Genomic DNA, 16,789 nt, shown 5'->3' with positions numbered 1-16,789 from the left:
ATATAGAGGCAACATGATATTTTCTATCCTATTATCTATCCCTTTCTTAATTATTCCCAGCATTCCGTTTGCTTTTTTGACTGTTGCTGCACATTGAGTGGATGTTTTCAGAGAACTATCCACAATGACTCCAAGATCTCTTTCTTGAGTGGTAACAGCTAATTTAACTTCTAAACCAGCAGCTGCTCTGTGAAATTTTTGAGTGGTTTAATTCTGGATTGCTAATTATGTGTGTAATTAAATACAATATCTAAAGGGTTTCATTTTCCTTGTACTAGTATGCACTGATTGTATCTGAGGTGTTAATGTTTTTCCTTCTAAGAGCCAAATTCTGCTTTGACTTTTGTAGGATACAAGAGTTAGCCCTAAAGATTTATAAAGTACTAGAAAGTATTGTTCTACAGGCTCCTAGGGCCACATAAAGTCTCCATAGTCTGCTAAGTTTTTAATAAATGTTTGTTTTCTGCAGCACTTATACAAATGCTGTTTTAATCAAGTGAACTTTCTAAAAGTTGATTCCAGTTTAAATATCACACAAAACCTTTTTACTGGACTAATTTCCCAACTAGACTATAAAAGCACTTGTCAGAGAAACTGTTCAGGGGAATATGCTCCTTCCAGGAAAAAAAAACATGCTGTTTGCAGCTTTGATTGAGATAATGTCTGTAATTGCACAGATCCATTCCTTACACCAAAAGCAGTTGGTAGGCACAATGTGGTCTGTATTTTTTGTCAGCTCATTCACTGAATCAAAATGGAAGAAGAGTCTGGATGATTTAAATACTCTAATTTGAATAGATCTACATTCTCTTGCTGTCTTTTATGCATATTGATATTATTTATTGCCCATATTATCATGCTGTAGCATATTTTCTAACTTAAAAATATTCAAAGTTCTCTGTAGCCAAATAGCTATTCTGTTACTTGGTAATCAATTGCCTTTACATTATGTCTTCAGTGACAAGAATTATTAATTCCTTGTTTAACCCTTTTGTTTTCTACAGGCAATTTAACCATGTTCTTGCACAGGTGGGTAATCTGGGCACTGTCATTTTCAGTATGAGAGTAACTAGATGTTTTTCATTTTTCAGAAAACTTGGATGCAATGATAGCTCTGCAGACAAAGAGTAAACTTGAAAGCCCCCTGACCAGCACCAAAAACAAGCTACTAGCAGGTATTTACTCTGTTCCTCTATCTCCTTGCAATCACTGTTTAATAGCACATTGTTGTTCAACCTATTTAGTTATAAGTAAACTGATTGCACAAGGTGTCAGACTGGTAATTTAAGGGTCTGAGCCTGCAAAATGCAGGGCTGTAACTATCGTGTCTATGCTGGAAGGAAGGAGTTGTCACATAATGCCAAAACCTCCAAATCTTTATTCACAAGCGTCCTTATTCCACTGGGGACTATCCTTACTTCAGTGACCATTACCCATATGCAAGGACAACCCTTGTGTAATGCTTTGGAGGACCTGGCCCTAGACTTCGATGGGTTTGATTTCTTTGTACGCACTGCAATACAAGAAAAAAATAAAGACTGGCCCCATTCTGTGGATTGTAAGGCCTGATCTAAAGCCCATTGAAATCAATGGAGAAACTCCCATAATCTTCCATGAACTTTGAAACCAGCCCTTAGGGAATATATATGATTATATCTTAATTGACTGACTTGAACTAGTGTTTGCAAGAGAAAATGTAGGCATTTTCAGTGACCAAGGCAGGAGATGACCTTTAGAGATGCACCATTTTCAGGCTTCTATGAGTTTCTTTCTGAATCAACAGTCAAAGTCTTTGAACTTCCCAAAAGAACATGCTAATGCTTAGCAATGAATGATGTGATTTCAAAACACTTATGGTACGTATGGTACAAAAGTAAGGGAATGTTCTGATTGCAACTTCTTTAGATAAGAGCAATGAAGAGGCAGACAGTACAAAGGAAGAAGCAGCTAAAATGGAAAAACAATATGAAACATTGAAGGATTCCACAAAAGTGGAAGAACAAAATACAGCAGGAAACAATGAAGAACCAAAAGGTACTCTTGCTATTAGCCTGTGCACCGAAAGATTGGATTTTTTTCCTGGTCAGGCTAGCAGTGGATTACATACACAGCAGAGTGGCACAGGTGTGTGGATACAGCATAATACCACCACTGGAATAATTTTTTAATGAGACAAGCCCATTGGTCCTGTGTTTAGCGCTCTGTGCGAGCATGGGACCAATTCCTATTCAACTCTTGGGTCTGAACTCTCACTCTCTGAACTGACATGCTTGTCGTGTGCATGGTGTTTTGATGAACAATCAACATTTTCCATTGAACGCAGACATTTTTCATAAACATTTTCATTTAATCAAAAAACAATTTCCCATTGATGGAAAATTTTCAGCCAGCCCTAATATTAATACAATTCCGTTCATGCATATGTGACTGCTCTTCCCAAATGCACGCAACACTGCTGGGCGGCAGACCTTCATGAATTTCAACCCAAACTAGTGAATTCCCTAGCTCTCCTCTGCACTGTGAAGTTTTTTCTTTATATATTCTTTGACCCCTAAACTGATTGGAATTGCTCAGGCCTTTCAGATAAGCTGGTACTGAGTAATGACAATTCAAATTTAGCACCATGGCTTAAATCCAGCAGTCTGTATTCCCTGCCACCAATCCCCAGTCTAAACAGCCTGGAATGATTATTAGTATCCTTAAACTACCCTAGTGACGGAAGTGGAATATCAGCAGCCTCTTTATGCAAGAGCATAATTTTGTGTAACGTAAATGAGATACACATACACATCGAGGGAAGAAGAGATCCCTTAAATGTGAATGCAGTATAGTCACATGTATATTATCATTTAGTACTTGTTTAAGCACTAGACATGGTTGGCTCCATGTAAAGCAGAGGAAGACAGTCTCTCTGCCCTGAGAAGTTTCTCAGTGCAAATTATTTTGTTTAAAACATATTTTAAAGAGCCTGGATAGTGCAGCCGTGTACAGTGGAGTCAATCGGAATTATATTGTTGAGTCTAATGAGAGAGCAGGATCTGTTTTGAATCCCAAAGATGCTCAGAAAAGAACCCAAAATGCTTATTTTTAAATTATGAAAATAAGACAATATGAGTTTAAAATAGTATTTTTTTTCCTTTTCTAAGATTTTTAACCCTTTGCAACTTAAGGTTTTTAGGAATGAATGAAAGAAATTCATACTGGAATGATTAACAGTCTCCTTATACAGGCTTGCTTGCTGACATCTGTAAGGTCAAAATATCATTAATTTAGTCCATTATCTGCAAAAAAGTATGAATTAATTTATTAAATTGGTTAATTACCATTTTATTAATATTATAGTCCCTTAACATGATTCTTTAGCACTCCCAATGGCTGAGTGAAGATAACTCGTTAGTGTAGTTGTGATTGCAGTGTGTATGCAGCTAGTGTATTATTTAGTAAATATGATCCTACCTCAAAAGATGTCTCTAGCAACAGTACTGTTTTCTCATTTTGTCTCCTAAAATGTATTTTATTTTGTTTCATTCTATTCCTACGCCTCTGCACATAGGCCTTGATTCAGAAACGTACTTAAGCATATGCCTAATTTTAAATACACAGATCCATGTGCCTAGCTGAACTGTGGCCATAATCCTTTATTACAGAATTTATAGCCTACATTAGGAATCAGATCAAATGCCTTTTAATACCCTAGTGCAGTGAGATATTGCTTCTTTGCATCTGTGGCATTTTAGTGACCTAAGATCATCGGTGCATTTAATATTCTGGACTGAACATATTGATTTCTCCAATCTGTGTTATGAGAAGCTGATATTGAAAGGCAGTGAGTTGTCTGTTCTACAGAATGAAGCAATTTGGATGGCCCACTGCTAGACAGTGAGGGTGCTTTTAACAACCATTGTCAGCCTAAGCAATTGCCTTTTCAAAGTGATGCAGAACTTTATGTTCTGGCAGTAAATTAGCAGCTCAAAGAGGAAACAGAGCATTGATACCTGTTACCATGCCAGCTGCCTCAACACAGCATTTAATGTTGCATGCAATGGCAGGTTAGCCTGATCATAAGCTACTCTTTCCACAGAAATCCATAGTAAATGGAAAAAATCCAACTCTGCTGGCATACTACACAGAAAATCCACGGAAAACAGCATGTCTCGCCAGCGTGTATTTCAGACACGGAATGACCCAAAATCCAAAGACAAGCACAAATGTACTTTTAGCTAAATCTCTTGTGTCAAGGCACTTCCATAATGCCCATCACTATCGTGTTTCAGCACCTCTCAAGTACTTAAATAGAACAGTAACACTTTCTCTGTATAATTCTTTCCTTGCAGCTTGTAGGAAAAATACTTTGATTCCTTCATAGGATTTTGTGGTTGGTAGTGGTTTGTGTGTGAGAGAGAGTGGGTGTCATGTGTTTGTGTGTAGGACTTACTGAGGGAAAGCTAAGTTTTGCATGTGTTCTGCATTTAGCTATGAGAGTGGCAAGCTCCAGGGTCATTTGTATCTGTTGCTGGGGTGAGTTCTATAGTCTAGTTACATCTCCCATGGACAGTCTGTCTCTTACACTCACAAGCCTCCTCAATGGTCAACAGTTTCTTGTTCCAGTAGAAGGTAGCTGTCATGGGAGGTCATGGTTGCAGAGATGGGTGATTTGTTCGGTAACTGAGGCCAGTCTTATGGAGGACTTTGAATATCAGAGCAGAATCATTGAAATGGATTCTTTGTTCACTGATGAACCAGTACCAGAGAGTGATGAACTGGGATGATATGTTTATGGCAACCTGGTTGCCAAGCTGGCAGCTGCTGTATTTTGTATTGGTTGGAGCTTTTTCAGCATATGTGGTTTCACTGCTAGATATAACGAGTTGCAATAATCAAGCCTAGAGGTCACAGTTCATGAGTCACCATACATAGGTTGGCACCCAGTAGGATGGGGTGCACTCTTATAGCCAATCACAGAGAGAAGTGGGTATTTTTGCTGCTGTGGCTATTTGAGCATCCAGTAGCAGTGAGAAGTCCACAACTGCAGACTAATTTAACAATCTGAGGCAAGATACCCTAGCTAGTGGTGGGATGTCTATGGAGGATGTATCCAGTTTGGGCCAAATTTTGCTCTCAGACCTTCACGACCACATTCAACTCAATGGACCTGCACAGGTATAAATTAAATCAGAATTTGACCCTTTGTCTCTTCATCTAACATGCTTTGCTGTTTCACAGATTGACTTCCTTCCACGCTAACTCTGCACTCCTAGCTCAAAGGTTTCAGTATATTTACTATTGTATCCACTTATTGATGGGATCAGACATGCACAGTAGGCAGTAACAGTCTTCCACAAGTTAATCTCACTAGTCTTTTCCTGACAAATATGAGCATGTTACATCAATAAAGCTCTAGCCAAGTTAAGAATTCAGAATCCATTATCTATAACATTCCTTTCAGGGCCTTATCAGGTAATCCTTGAACTAATTTTGACCTGTGTGCTCTTGGGGCTAAAAATAGACACTATTTCAAAATATAAAGGCTATAACGAGATTATATAGTTTTCATGCTTTCCTTTTCTCAGCTAATACTGTGCCTGCATTTCAGGTTGTAGGTTTTTTCTTAAGCCTTTCAGAACATCACAATCTTATATTTGATGTGCACTGTTATACCAGTCAACAGAAGAGGTTTCTGATGTTTTTAGTATGTGAGCTGATGCACAAAGCTTTCAGTCTTGTTAAAATCATACCCCAGTGTCTTAACACTTTAATCTTTGTTTAACAGCTGTTGTGCTCTAAACACCACAGACTGACTCTAGTCCATTCATGCAATATCTCTGGATATCAACGGGAGTTACACAAATCAAAGCGAGGAAACGGCCATAAATTCATTTCAGAGCTGACTAATCTCTCACAGACAGGATCTGCTAGCCATGCATGGGAATTTTGCCTGAATAAGGATGACAGGGCTGGTCCCTTAAATGGAAACTAAGAACAGTTTTAATCTGCCTTCACTGTAACCAAATTTTCTCAGTTAAACAAGCTGCATCAATCATTGATGAAGGATGTTTGATTTGTCTCTCATCTGTTCCTCCAGGGAAAGCTGAGGCATATTTGGAAGCCATCAGGAAGAATATAGAATGGCTGAAGAAGCACAACAAGCAGGGAAATAAAGAAGGTATGAAATGAATAATCTTGCACATGTGGGGTGGACGCTACTCAGATTACAATTTAGTTTATAAATTACATCGTATAAATTAGCCTGATGAGATGAGCTGAACCATAGAAATATAAAATGTGAGACTAGGGACATGTCTGGATCACAGCCTCATACTTAGTGATGCTAGAATCACTGTTAAGTAGTCTAGGCCCAAATGTAGGCTATGTGTACAAATTATATAAATAGTCTGTTATAAAGATCCATGATCTTATGGAAATATATTTAATATTGCACTGAACTACTACAAAATATAAAAACTAGCCTGTCCAGACTGGCCCTGAATTCACAAAATTTATGTTGACTAACCTGCTGGAAATAAACTCCTTGAGTCCCCTCATCCCCCCACCTAAGCACCCACTCACCAAACTCCAGAGAATAATAAATTAGCCTTGCAGCATGCATTGAATGTCAGTCCTACACCGTGAGATCAATAGAGGTGTTTTAAGGATTATTTTTTTTAGCATTCATGAAGAGGATCTTTTTAATGTATGCATGCATCTGTGGGAACCCAATGGCATTGTGCTGGTGCTGTGCATCCCTTTCCAAGTAGCAGGAAACTCTAATCCTGTAGATTTTGTTTCATATACTGTCAAGGTGAAAACATCTAGGAATCGCATCTGCAGGATAAGAGCATTATGGTGTTATTAATTGCTCCTAGGATTGGCTCTAAGGGCACTGTGCATCTTTCATATGTAAAGCTCTGTAGAAGAGGAACAGTGACTGAAACAGCTGCCCAACCTTCTGTAGACTGTTTCTCCAACACGTTGCTTCTCCTAGGAGATGGGGCTGGCAACAGTGCGGAAAGGCTGGGGAGGGGTAGAGGGGCAAGGGCAGGATCCACAGGAACAGGACCACTTGGCTTGTCCATACAATCTCCTCCCTCAAGGCATCATACAGAACCAGCATCCCAGCTCTTGTCTCAGCCGTGGTGCTATTGGCTGGATTTCCACCATCGTCCTGTCCATGGTAGGGAGAAACCACAGGCATGGTGGGGGAAAGTGTGTAAAGCATTTGGAAAAGGAGAGAAAGAGCTCAGCCACCAGCCATGGAGGAGGGGGAGTTGAGACTGAGTCTGCCCCACGTGCTCTCAGCAGCCCCTATGTGTGATGAAGGTTCTGCCCCACGTGCTCTCAGCAGCCCCTATGTGTGATAAAGTGTAAGATGGGCACTATTTAATCAGTGCATGAGTACAGCTTGACACATTCATTTCCTTTGTAGAAGCTCAGTAAAAGATGTTTGGACTGAACAATAATGACCCGATTTTCTCACGTATAACTCCTTCCCTCTTCAAATCCTCTCCACACAACCCACAGCAACAGTTGTAGTTGGTGGCAGGCTTGCATTTTACTGCAGAGTTTTCATGCCAATTCCAATAAATATTTCCATTTATCAGTGCGTTTGTTACAGCAATTAGTGTTCAATCACATGGGATTGTTTTCTGTTTACCATTTCCTGAGCAGCCCCTCACTCCTCTTCACAGTAACCTTTTCCCCAGCATTACTGCAAATTACTGCAAATGACAGTGACTACGGATATACTGGCATTTTATCTGTCTGGAAAAGCAGTAAGATGTGCTGATGTGAATTCCTTAAATGAATGGATCCACAATGGCAATCTTGAACATCATTATATTTTATACTATTAGGGCCTTAAACTATAAGTAAATGAGAATAAAATCCTTAATCTCCTGATGCTTTACCCCTTAGTTTCTATACTGTGTATTCTGGCAACTGCTCATTCAAAAATCTAGCAGTGCTTGTAATTGGAGTACAAACTGAGTAAGTTTATCCCAGACTGAATCATACAGGATCATAATCCTTCACTTCAAGATTATATGCTCATCAATTCTTTGTCTACTTTCAAACTAGCAAATTGGACATGGTGGAATAATACAAAAAGTGATTCACAAATATATTTGTGCATAAACATGGCACATTTGCTCCACTCATGGGCCTGTATTAGTAATTGCTTGTAAGTATATGGATGAGTCAGCTTACTTGGGAAAATGTTTGCAAGTCCAGAATGTTTCATGAATTTTAACAGAAATGATTATTCATCTGAAAATTCCCTCTGGGACTTCATCAGCCCTTATTTGCTATTTGCCATTTTTCTGTTTAAAAAAAATCAGTCATCCAATCAGGAAACAGAAACAATCCTGTGTGATTTAGGTGACCATTAATAGAAATTGGGGCCTGATTTCTCGCCTTATTCTCTTCTATAACCAAACTTTGCTGAACACGGGAACAGGCAGGTCATCAGGGAGCCAGTTATGGCTCCCTGATTCTGTGGGCCCATCCATGCTGTCTCCAGTGCTGGTGGGAGCTGAAGACCCAGGCAAATTGGTGGAGTTACACTGACATAAAACAAGCAATGCAGTGGTGAATTAGGCTGTTATTTGAATGCTCTATCCACCTTTGAGATCCACGCTCTTAGGGCCAGATTCTCAGCTGATGTAAATTGGCATAGCTCCCAGCCCTGAAGGTTGCCTTCTTTCTGAATAACTCTATATTAATTTTTAGTCCTCAGAAACATGACTGTGAGATACCTAATTACTATATGCAAATCAGCATATTTTGAATTGTTCACAAAATACTTAGGTAATGAGAGAGCCATCAGGTTTCATAACACTCACTCTCACCATTCATAGAGTAGAAAGATTTCGATGATTATTTTTAGGAAATACCACCAATTGACTTCATTTGTATATGTAAATTAGCCTCAGTATAATTTAGTATGGCCATTTCAGAGTTCAGTGTAATGTTTCAGATGTGTGAAAGAAGATTTTTTTTTGTTTACATATTCCAGTTAATGAGGCGTAAAGAAATATTGCAGTTAAAAGACATGTAACATAGCTGACATATGCTGAGTTCGAAAGGAAACTACAATAATGTTGCCATTTTACATATGCAGATTAGCCAAAATTGGATAAAATCTTCACTGTTGTAATTTCAATTAGCATTTAATTAAACCATCAAATTTCCATGTAATTGATCCAGTAGTTGCAAATATTAATGTAAAACAAGAGTGAATCTGGGGATTTTGTAAATGAAAGCAATAGGAATTTTGCTTGAATAAAGGCTGAAGAATTGGGCATATTTTCATCATGGAGGCATATAAGACTTAACTCACTAGCATTAATGTCTCTAGCATTAATTAGTCTCTAAGGTGCCACAAGTACTCCTTTTCTTTTTGCGAATACAGACTAACACGGCTGTTCCTCTGAAACCTAGCATTAATGTATCTGCATATTAAAAACCAGAGTCTTTACCCTGCTCTGGCTATTTTGCCATGCTCTGGTCATGCAAAGCAACTGTAAAACCAGCAGATCTGGTCCCCAGGCATTTCCTTTGAATATAGGAATCCTCAGTTGGCATAGAGCCACAATGAAGGCTCATACACAGCTTTTCCACCCTGCCCCCAGCATAAAGGTGCATGCATGTCCAGGGAAAAGGGAGCATGGCTGGAGCATCCATAAATCCTGCTGACCCCTGGAATTAATCCTATTGAGGCTATATTCAGCTAGGCATTATTTAGAGCAGCCTCAGGGCTGCTCTATCTTATGCTGAGAACTAGATTGGTCTCTGGCAGGCCCTCAGCTCATGGGATCATAAAGACTCAACGCCATCTTTGCCTATCCCATGCAGTCTTGCACCAAGAACAGCTTGGCAACACTGTGGAGTATCTCAGCCAAGGAAAAAGTGCTCTCTTAAAAGCCCAATCCCTCAGCCTTTACACACACATTGCTTCTACTGGGCTCAGTAAGAGTTCTCATGTACAAAGATTGAGTTCATAGACTGTGTGTTTAATATCTTCCATGCTTTGCAAGGACCTAGCATATATATTCTTAAATGCAGGCCTGTCTTGTGTTACCTTTCACTTTCTGCAAATTAATCTGCTCATTCTTGACTTTGCTGTTTTTTGGTAATCTACTTTGGCTCCAGAGCAAGAAGTTATGGACTTAGTATTGAAACCTAATAGAAATGTGAAATTTATGCTAACAGAGCACTGCCTCCTTTTATATGTATGCAGTTAACTGTAGTAACTGTTCCACATAAAGAAGAGAGCATGTCCCATCTCTGGCCTGTTCTGATGTCTGATATCTATGGACCACAGTCAGCCTCGGTGAAACTCCACCCGTCATGTCACTTTCACAGCAAGGCTGCATTTGGCCCTGTCATTTGAGCAGATGTCTTAAACTAGTGCCTTCAGAATCCTTACCTTGATAGCCTGCTTTATCCCCAGCTCTCACAGAAATTTCCCAGGAACTACAGCCTTTCAGTATTGGCACTTTAACACAAGCCACGATTATGAGGTGTTCAGTCCTTCTAATTTAGGTCCACAAGAAATGTTCCATGTCAGGTCGGTCACAGGTGAAGTGTTACTGATAGCCAGACCTGCAGTATCATGTTAAAAAGGGGAAGGTTTGGAGCAAATTGAAATAGTTAATAATAAATAAATAAGACTATTACAATAAATGTTTTTCACTTCCCTTTCATCTGAGAATCTCACAGCACTTTACAAACATTCGTGAAATCTCACAGCTCTGCTATTAGATAGGTAAGCATTATTATAGCTATTATGCAAATGGGTACACTGAGGGAAGGCTGTATTCGGTGATTTACCTGAGGTCAGTAACAGACCATGGAACACAAACCAGGAGTGAAATCCTGGCCACATTAAAATCAGTGGCAAAACTCCTATTGGATTCAGTGGGACCAAGATTTCATCCCAGGAGTCCTGACTCCCAGCCCCCTGCTCTTGGCACTGTTAACATTGCACTGTTACCACTGCCTCAATATTTAACTCTTTTCATTGCAAAAACTGAATTGCATAAATTAATCTGCTTTTGAAAGTGTCCCTGCACATCGTCCCTCCTTACTCATTCAACCATTACAAGGCAGAGAAAGGTATTATGGTCTGTTATGCAAATAGTGCACAGTTAGAGGAAGAAGTCCTTAAATTCATATTTATATGATAATGCACATTTGAACAAGTCACAACAAATTTTCTATGAGAATTCTGATGCCTCTGTTTATGGACTAAATAATTCATACTGTAAAAATTAAACAGGAATTCTTTTCTAGGAAAGATATTCATTCATTTAAATTAACATAAATCTTTAGAACATTGATATTCTCCAGACTGCCAGCCATTGTTTCCTCCATTGAATCTTGCCTCTGTGTGCGCATTAGTGTATTATATCTAATGTCAGAGTTAAGATGGCCCACTGGCTGCTCAGGGAGAGTTCTTCAGATTTCTTTGCAGAATTGGTGCCTAAAGCTATACTTCTTCCATGGATAACAGTAACATTTTCAATCATAGCAAGGTTTTGTTCAGTGGCGTTCAACCTGCATTATGCTGGGTAGATGCAAATTCTTTGGTGTAGGCGCCTGTGTTTATCATTTAGCAGTGCAGCACAACATGGAAAGCGTCTTTCAGTACTTGTAATGTGGACTGGCACATACAGAAAACTCACTGCAATATTTTTCAAATCTGGAAATTATTCTTGGAGCCTGCCAAAGCTGAATAATCATATCCTGTCCACTTAATCCCAGTGACTTGATTTCTTGAATTTCTTACGTCTGTTCTCAGGAAGGGAAGTTTGTCATAAGCAAAAAGCTGTCAGAGTTGAAGAACACAGGCTTTATGTTTTTTGATGGGAAACTGTCAGTTTAGTATTTTCTGTGAAGTCCGTGATAACTGGGAACATAATAGGGCCTTAACAACAACTTCTGCACGCACAGGCTTCCAGCACATTGAACCACTGGACTGAAGGATGATCTATGTTAAAAAAAAACAATTACAGAGCAAGAAAGATACATGAATAATACTTACTGCATCTCAGAAATAAGAGGACTTTGCACAAGGGTGTTTTTTATTACTATGCCAAAATTCATTTGTAGTGAATTCCATTCTTTCCTAGGTGACAGAGAATGGACTTGATGGATAATGTTGACAATTACATTGTTTCATTGGTGAAACAGCAAAGCGGGGAAAGCTTATGGTGTTCATGAATTCATGTTTTGCAGATTATGATCTTTCAAAGCTGAGGGATTTCATTGATCAGCAAGCTGATGCTTACGTGGACAAGGGCATCCTTGACAAAGAAGAGGCGGATGTGATCAAGCGCATATACGGCAGCCTGTAAAAACACAGGAAGGATGGTAAAGTCACTTGACTGCCCAATATGTAGGAAACTATAGTATAGCTTCACCCACTCCTAGCTCAGTGACCTCAGATCTGTTACTTTGAGGATATCATTAGAAAGTGCTCTGTTTGCGTTGTACTGAATCTTTTCTAGGCAAAAATGAAGAGCTCTATTGCTATGTACACAGACTGCATACTGTATTTTCCTACACACAGATATCAACCCCAAAGGCTGAATTATGACATCAAATTTATACTTAACAGGGTAAACAACAAAAAGTTCTCTTTGACATACTGTCTGCATTTGGTGTGCTCTGGTCGAAAGCCATGTGTTTTTGAAGGAAAGTTATTTTGACACTGCATCCTTCTGCTCTCACTCCATTAGCTTTTCAAAGATGCTATTGTATGTATTTGTAAAGGGCATTATTAGAACATGAATGATAGTTACTAGTTCTACAAATAAATATTTGATAATAATTTCCATATTAAAATTGTCATTAGTCTCATTATTTTATGTCTAGAATGTCTTATTTTTAAATCATTGGTGTATCATTGTTTTTCCTGTCAGTGTTTGTGTTTGCACATTCACTATTACAGCTCCTTGAGTACGTGTGCCATGAACTAACTAATGTATCTCTGACACTGCAACTGCCTTTAATACAGGTGGTACAGGAAAGAGCTGAAGTTTCCCCTGCCAACCATGGTAGAGACATTGTCATTAACACCCTTAGCAGTTCTTTAGTGTATCCTTTGAAAACTGTCAGTTCTTTGTGCATGTATAAACAACTGCATTCTTGATGTGAGTAGCCTGGTAAAGTGTAAATAGCGTTGAATTGCTAAGTAAAAAATGTAAAGATAATGAAATCATTTTGAGGGGGGCTTGAAATTAGAGATGTGCTCAGGAACATGTGGCCTGATTTTCAGACAGACTTTAATGGGAGTGGAAGGAGTGCAGCATTTCTGAAAATCAGGCCAATGGTCCATTTATTGACCCCTGAACTGTACTGGGTGATATTATTTCCTTTAGCATTATGGGAAAACTCTCTCTCTCTCTCTCTCTCTCTCTCTCTCTGTTGTATGTAAAAGCGAAGGCAAAGCAATGAGTTTTGAAGTTAGTTCTGGAAGTTGTCAGGCTTAACTTTTGTAGGATTGAGTGAGTTCTCTAGTCTAGCTCCTGGGAAGGTTCTGTCTCCTGCACTCATTGGCCTCCTTCTGGATGATTGAGATTAACTCCCATTTGACATTATTTTAAAATCTGGGATGTTCACTTGACTGCCATGAAGACTATAGGTAAATACTTGTCTGGCTGTGTAGGGACTGTGGATGTACAATTTGCCCTTGATCACCCCAAGGTCTGTGTTAGCGTCACATAGGGAGACTATCTACTTCCTTATTTTCTCAGCACTCTTGAGAATAAGAAGGGAAAAGATCTGAACTACATTTTTCCTGATGGCCAGAATGAACTCTGGCCAATAGCCAGCATAATGCAAACACCTACAAATTTTACCAGTAGCAAACTTCAGTCGAACGTGATAGCAATGAGCCATAATAATATGTACGTTAGAAGGCTGTTGGTGCATGGATTGATTAGTGCCTTCAAGCATCCAAGAAATGTACCATAACCTGCTTATATGCACCCTGGTTAGTGCATTATCGATGTTGGTTATTGCATTATAGCTTTGCTCATTAACAATATTTTTTTTAAGAAATCAAAAAGAATATTGAGTAATGTGATCCATGTACTCTTCTGCTATGAAAAACAGTACCTAGTAGCAGTATAAGAGAAAATTATGGGGGAAAGTTTCCCTTGCTATTTCAAATGAATGTGTGTGGCGGGGTGTTCCTAACCCTTCTTATCTCTTTTACATTTTCCTTTTGTTCGCCCACTCCCCATTTTAATGTTCCCTAGACTATTTAGACTCCTTTTTCCTCCTCTTGCCCCTCAAAAGATCAGTTACCCTTTGATAGCAGTTCATGGCCCACCGGCCACTTTTAACTCACTTTCTTGTTTGAAAACTAAATTGGAAATATTGACTCATTTCCAATTTGGGGGTTACAAGAGAAAGTGAGTTAAAAGTGGCCATAACTCTTGGCACTTTGGAAGGCAATAGCACATTAAGACTGTTGTCATTTTATTTTACTAATCCAGACTCTTCTTCTTCCTCCTTACAGTTGCTTCCTTCCCCACACCGCTTTCCCCTCCCTCCTTGGTTTAATCTTTCTTCTTCTGCCAAAATCAGGGGTCACAGAATATTTTTGAATGATTTTTCAAGGATGAGGTCCTAGCTGGGTATTGTCAGAAGCTTGTGCAGGGGTGTGACAGCATAAGAAAGGCACGGCCAGCCAATATCATGTGACGAATCTATAGGCAATCAGTGTCCACAGCAGACCTGGCCCAAAATTGTTATAATTCACAATTTTAATGAAACTTTTTGAACTTTTGCAAAATTGTTAATTTCGACCAAAAAGGGATGAAATTTTTGAGAAAATTGTTCCAAAAATGTACATCCCATTGCTTGACCAGCTCCAAACTGGTCAGAATCTCACTCTGTGGCCCTGACTCCTGCTGAGTAATCACTCACCCATGTAGTCCCATTGAAGTCAACATGAAAAGATGAGTAGATAAGCACTACTCTGGTGAGTAGATTCGCGTTTTTAAACCATTGTTTAAGCTGGATTCATTTCTCCTCCTGACAACTGGTCCAGTTTGTTATGTGAATGTTTCAGCTGCTGGTTTGATTGGTGGCACATCAAGTCAAGTTCAGGCAGTCACATCACCTTTCATAACATGACATGACAAGACAGGGCCAGCCCAATGCATCATCCTATGCTGCAAAACAGCTGTGGCTTGTGCTAAATGAAGGTCAGAGTGATCTTAGCTATAAGTGGTACTGCAGGTTAATAGCCATTTATGAATGCAACACTTTCAGCACATTGCTTGCTACCGGGGCACTTGGTGGAAATCAGTAGACCATGTTCTGCCAGCATTTTCTCTACTAACAACTAAGGGGAATATTTTCCATCCTTGCACATCTCTAGTTCTAATACCACAAAATAAATTTGTCTTTGTTGTTCTGTTTGTATCTCTGCTAGATGCATCAAAAAATCTTTCACTACCTAAATGATCACTGACAATTGTAACAAGTACAAAATATCCAGTATTCACAGTATGAGCTTTTCTATTAGAATATTGTTTCTGATACTGTACTTTATTAAACACTTTGCTACAAGCTACAGAAGTTGAGGGTGGTTTGTTTTTTCTTCTGAAACGGACTAAATACATCGTTCCCACTGACAGGTTCTTGAAGGGCCCAATCCTGCTCCACTGAAATCAATAGGAGCTTTCTCATGGGTATCAATGTGAATACTGTAGGCCCCAATGATTGAAGAATGTTGGCTGGAATTATGGGCTCAGTCTATCACCCTCTAAAGTCAATGGACAGACTTCATAGCCTGAGCCCTACATCCACGCTTCTGTCCACACTAGCAATGGGCCCCAAACCAAAACTAAAACCTTTTATCTGACACACCCTTTCTTTGGTGATTTGAGTCAAATGGAACCCGGTCCAAATCCCCCTGAGGTTTTGACTTTACAAACCCTGACGGAAAAAGGTTTTGGAAAGCTGAAATCACAAATGCCTGGTTTGCTCATCAGAAAAATACAACAAAACCAGAAGTGTTTACACACTGTGCTCTTCACCCCTGCCAGAACTCTGGTCATTCACATCCTGAACCACTGCTCATGGTGGTGTTTTAAAACTGATGAGGTTTTGCAAAACCAGGCTGCAGCTTCCTTGATCCATCTCCGATCCAAACAAGTTTTTCATATTGTCTATCCCTATGCCGCTCACTTTGGTTCATACCATTGAGACTCTCACATGTCAAATATTTTTCTCCCTTCATATTGAATTGATACAAATACAAGGACATAATAGTGTCTTCCCAAGTGAATAAAGTTAATTGCATGTGCAGTAACGATAGAGGTAGAGTGAGAAGCAACAAGGACCATACAAAGAGAACAGTCCCCTTGAAACTGTCACTCATATTGACTGGTACAATGACAGCCAAGGTCCTAATACATAGAACGTTTCAGTATCTTAAAGAGCCCTTCCCTCACCAAATGCAGAAACTTCCCCCTGCAGTAGCAATAAAAGACATTGCTAGTAAGCACAAAGTTCTTTAATTTATTTTCTGTTTTCTGGAGTTCAACATGTTTAAATTACATTTTTATTACCAGTTAGCTATGAGAGTGTGTGCTGGAGCAGTTGCCTTCTGTGCAAGTCACAGAGCATTCAAAATGACAAAGAAACTCAACGGTAATATGTGGTAACCTCTAAACAATTCCACAGGAGGCCTTTATTTCGAAAGCACAGGAAAAGCATTGACAATGCTTCTAATGGGAGAGCATCAATTTAATTCATTTTATGGGAACCTTCC

The 16,789-nt window shown here is 39.2% G+C and overlaps 1 protein-coding gene across 3 annotated transcripts in view; it reads left to right on the top strand.

Moving 5' to 3' along the window:
• The window catches only part of SCG3 (secretogranin III), a 41,532-nt gene extending 25,941 nt beyond the window's left edge, over window positions 1-15,591 (top strand). For 2 of the 3 annotated variants that reach the window (XM_048867102.2, XM_075133088.1), the window contains exons 9-12: window positions 1,092-1,175; window positions 1,906-2,034; window positions 6,083-6,163; window positions 12,235-15,591. In XM_048867102.2, the coding sequence (XP_048723059.1) occupies window positions 1,092-1,175; window positions 1,906-2,034; window positions 6,083-6,163; window positions 12,235-12,353 (413 nt within the window). In that variant the 3' untranslated portion in view covers window positions 12,354-15,591. The remainder of the gene's footprint in view (window positions 1-1,091; window positions 1,176-1,905; window positions 2,035-6,082; window positions 6,164-12,234) is intronic. The other variant, XM_075133089.1, reaches the window with a different exon arrangement.
• Window positions 15,592-16,789: the final 1,198 nt, after the last annotated feature.

The sequence above is a fragment of the Caretta caretta genome, chromosome 10, assembly GCF_965140235.1.
Source record: "Caretta caretta isolate rCarCar2 chromosome 10, rCarCar1.hap1, whole genome shotgun sequence".
Taxonomy (NCBI): Eukaryota; Metazoa; Chordata; order Testudines; family Cheloniidae; genus Caretta; species Caretta caretta.
The sequence above is the reverse complement of the archived record's forward strand: the minus strand, read 5'-3'. Positions and strand labels throughout refer to the sequence as shown.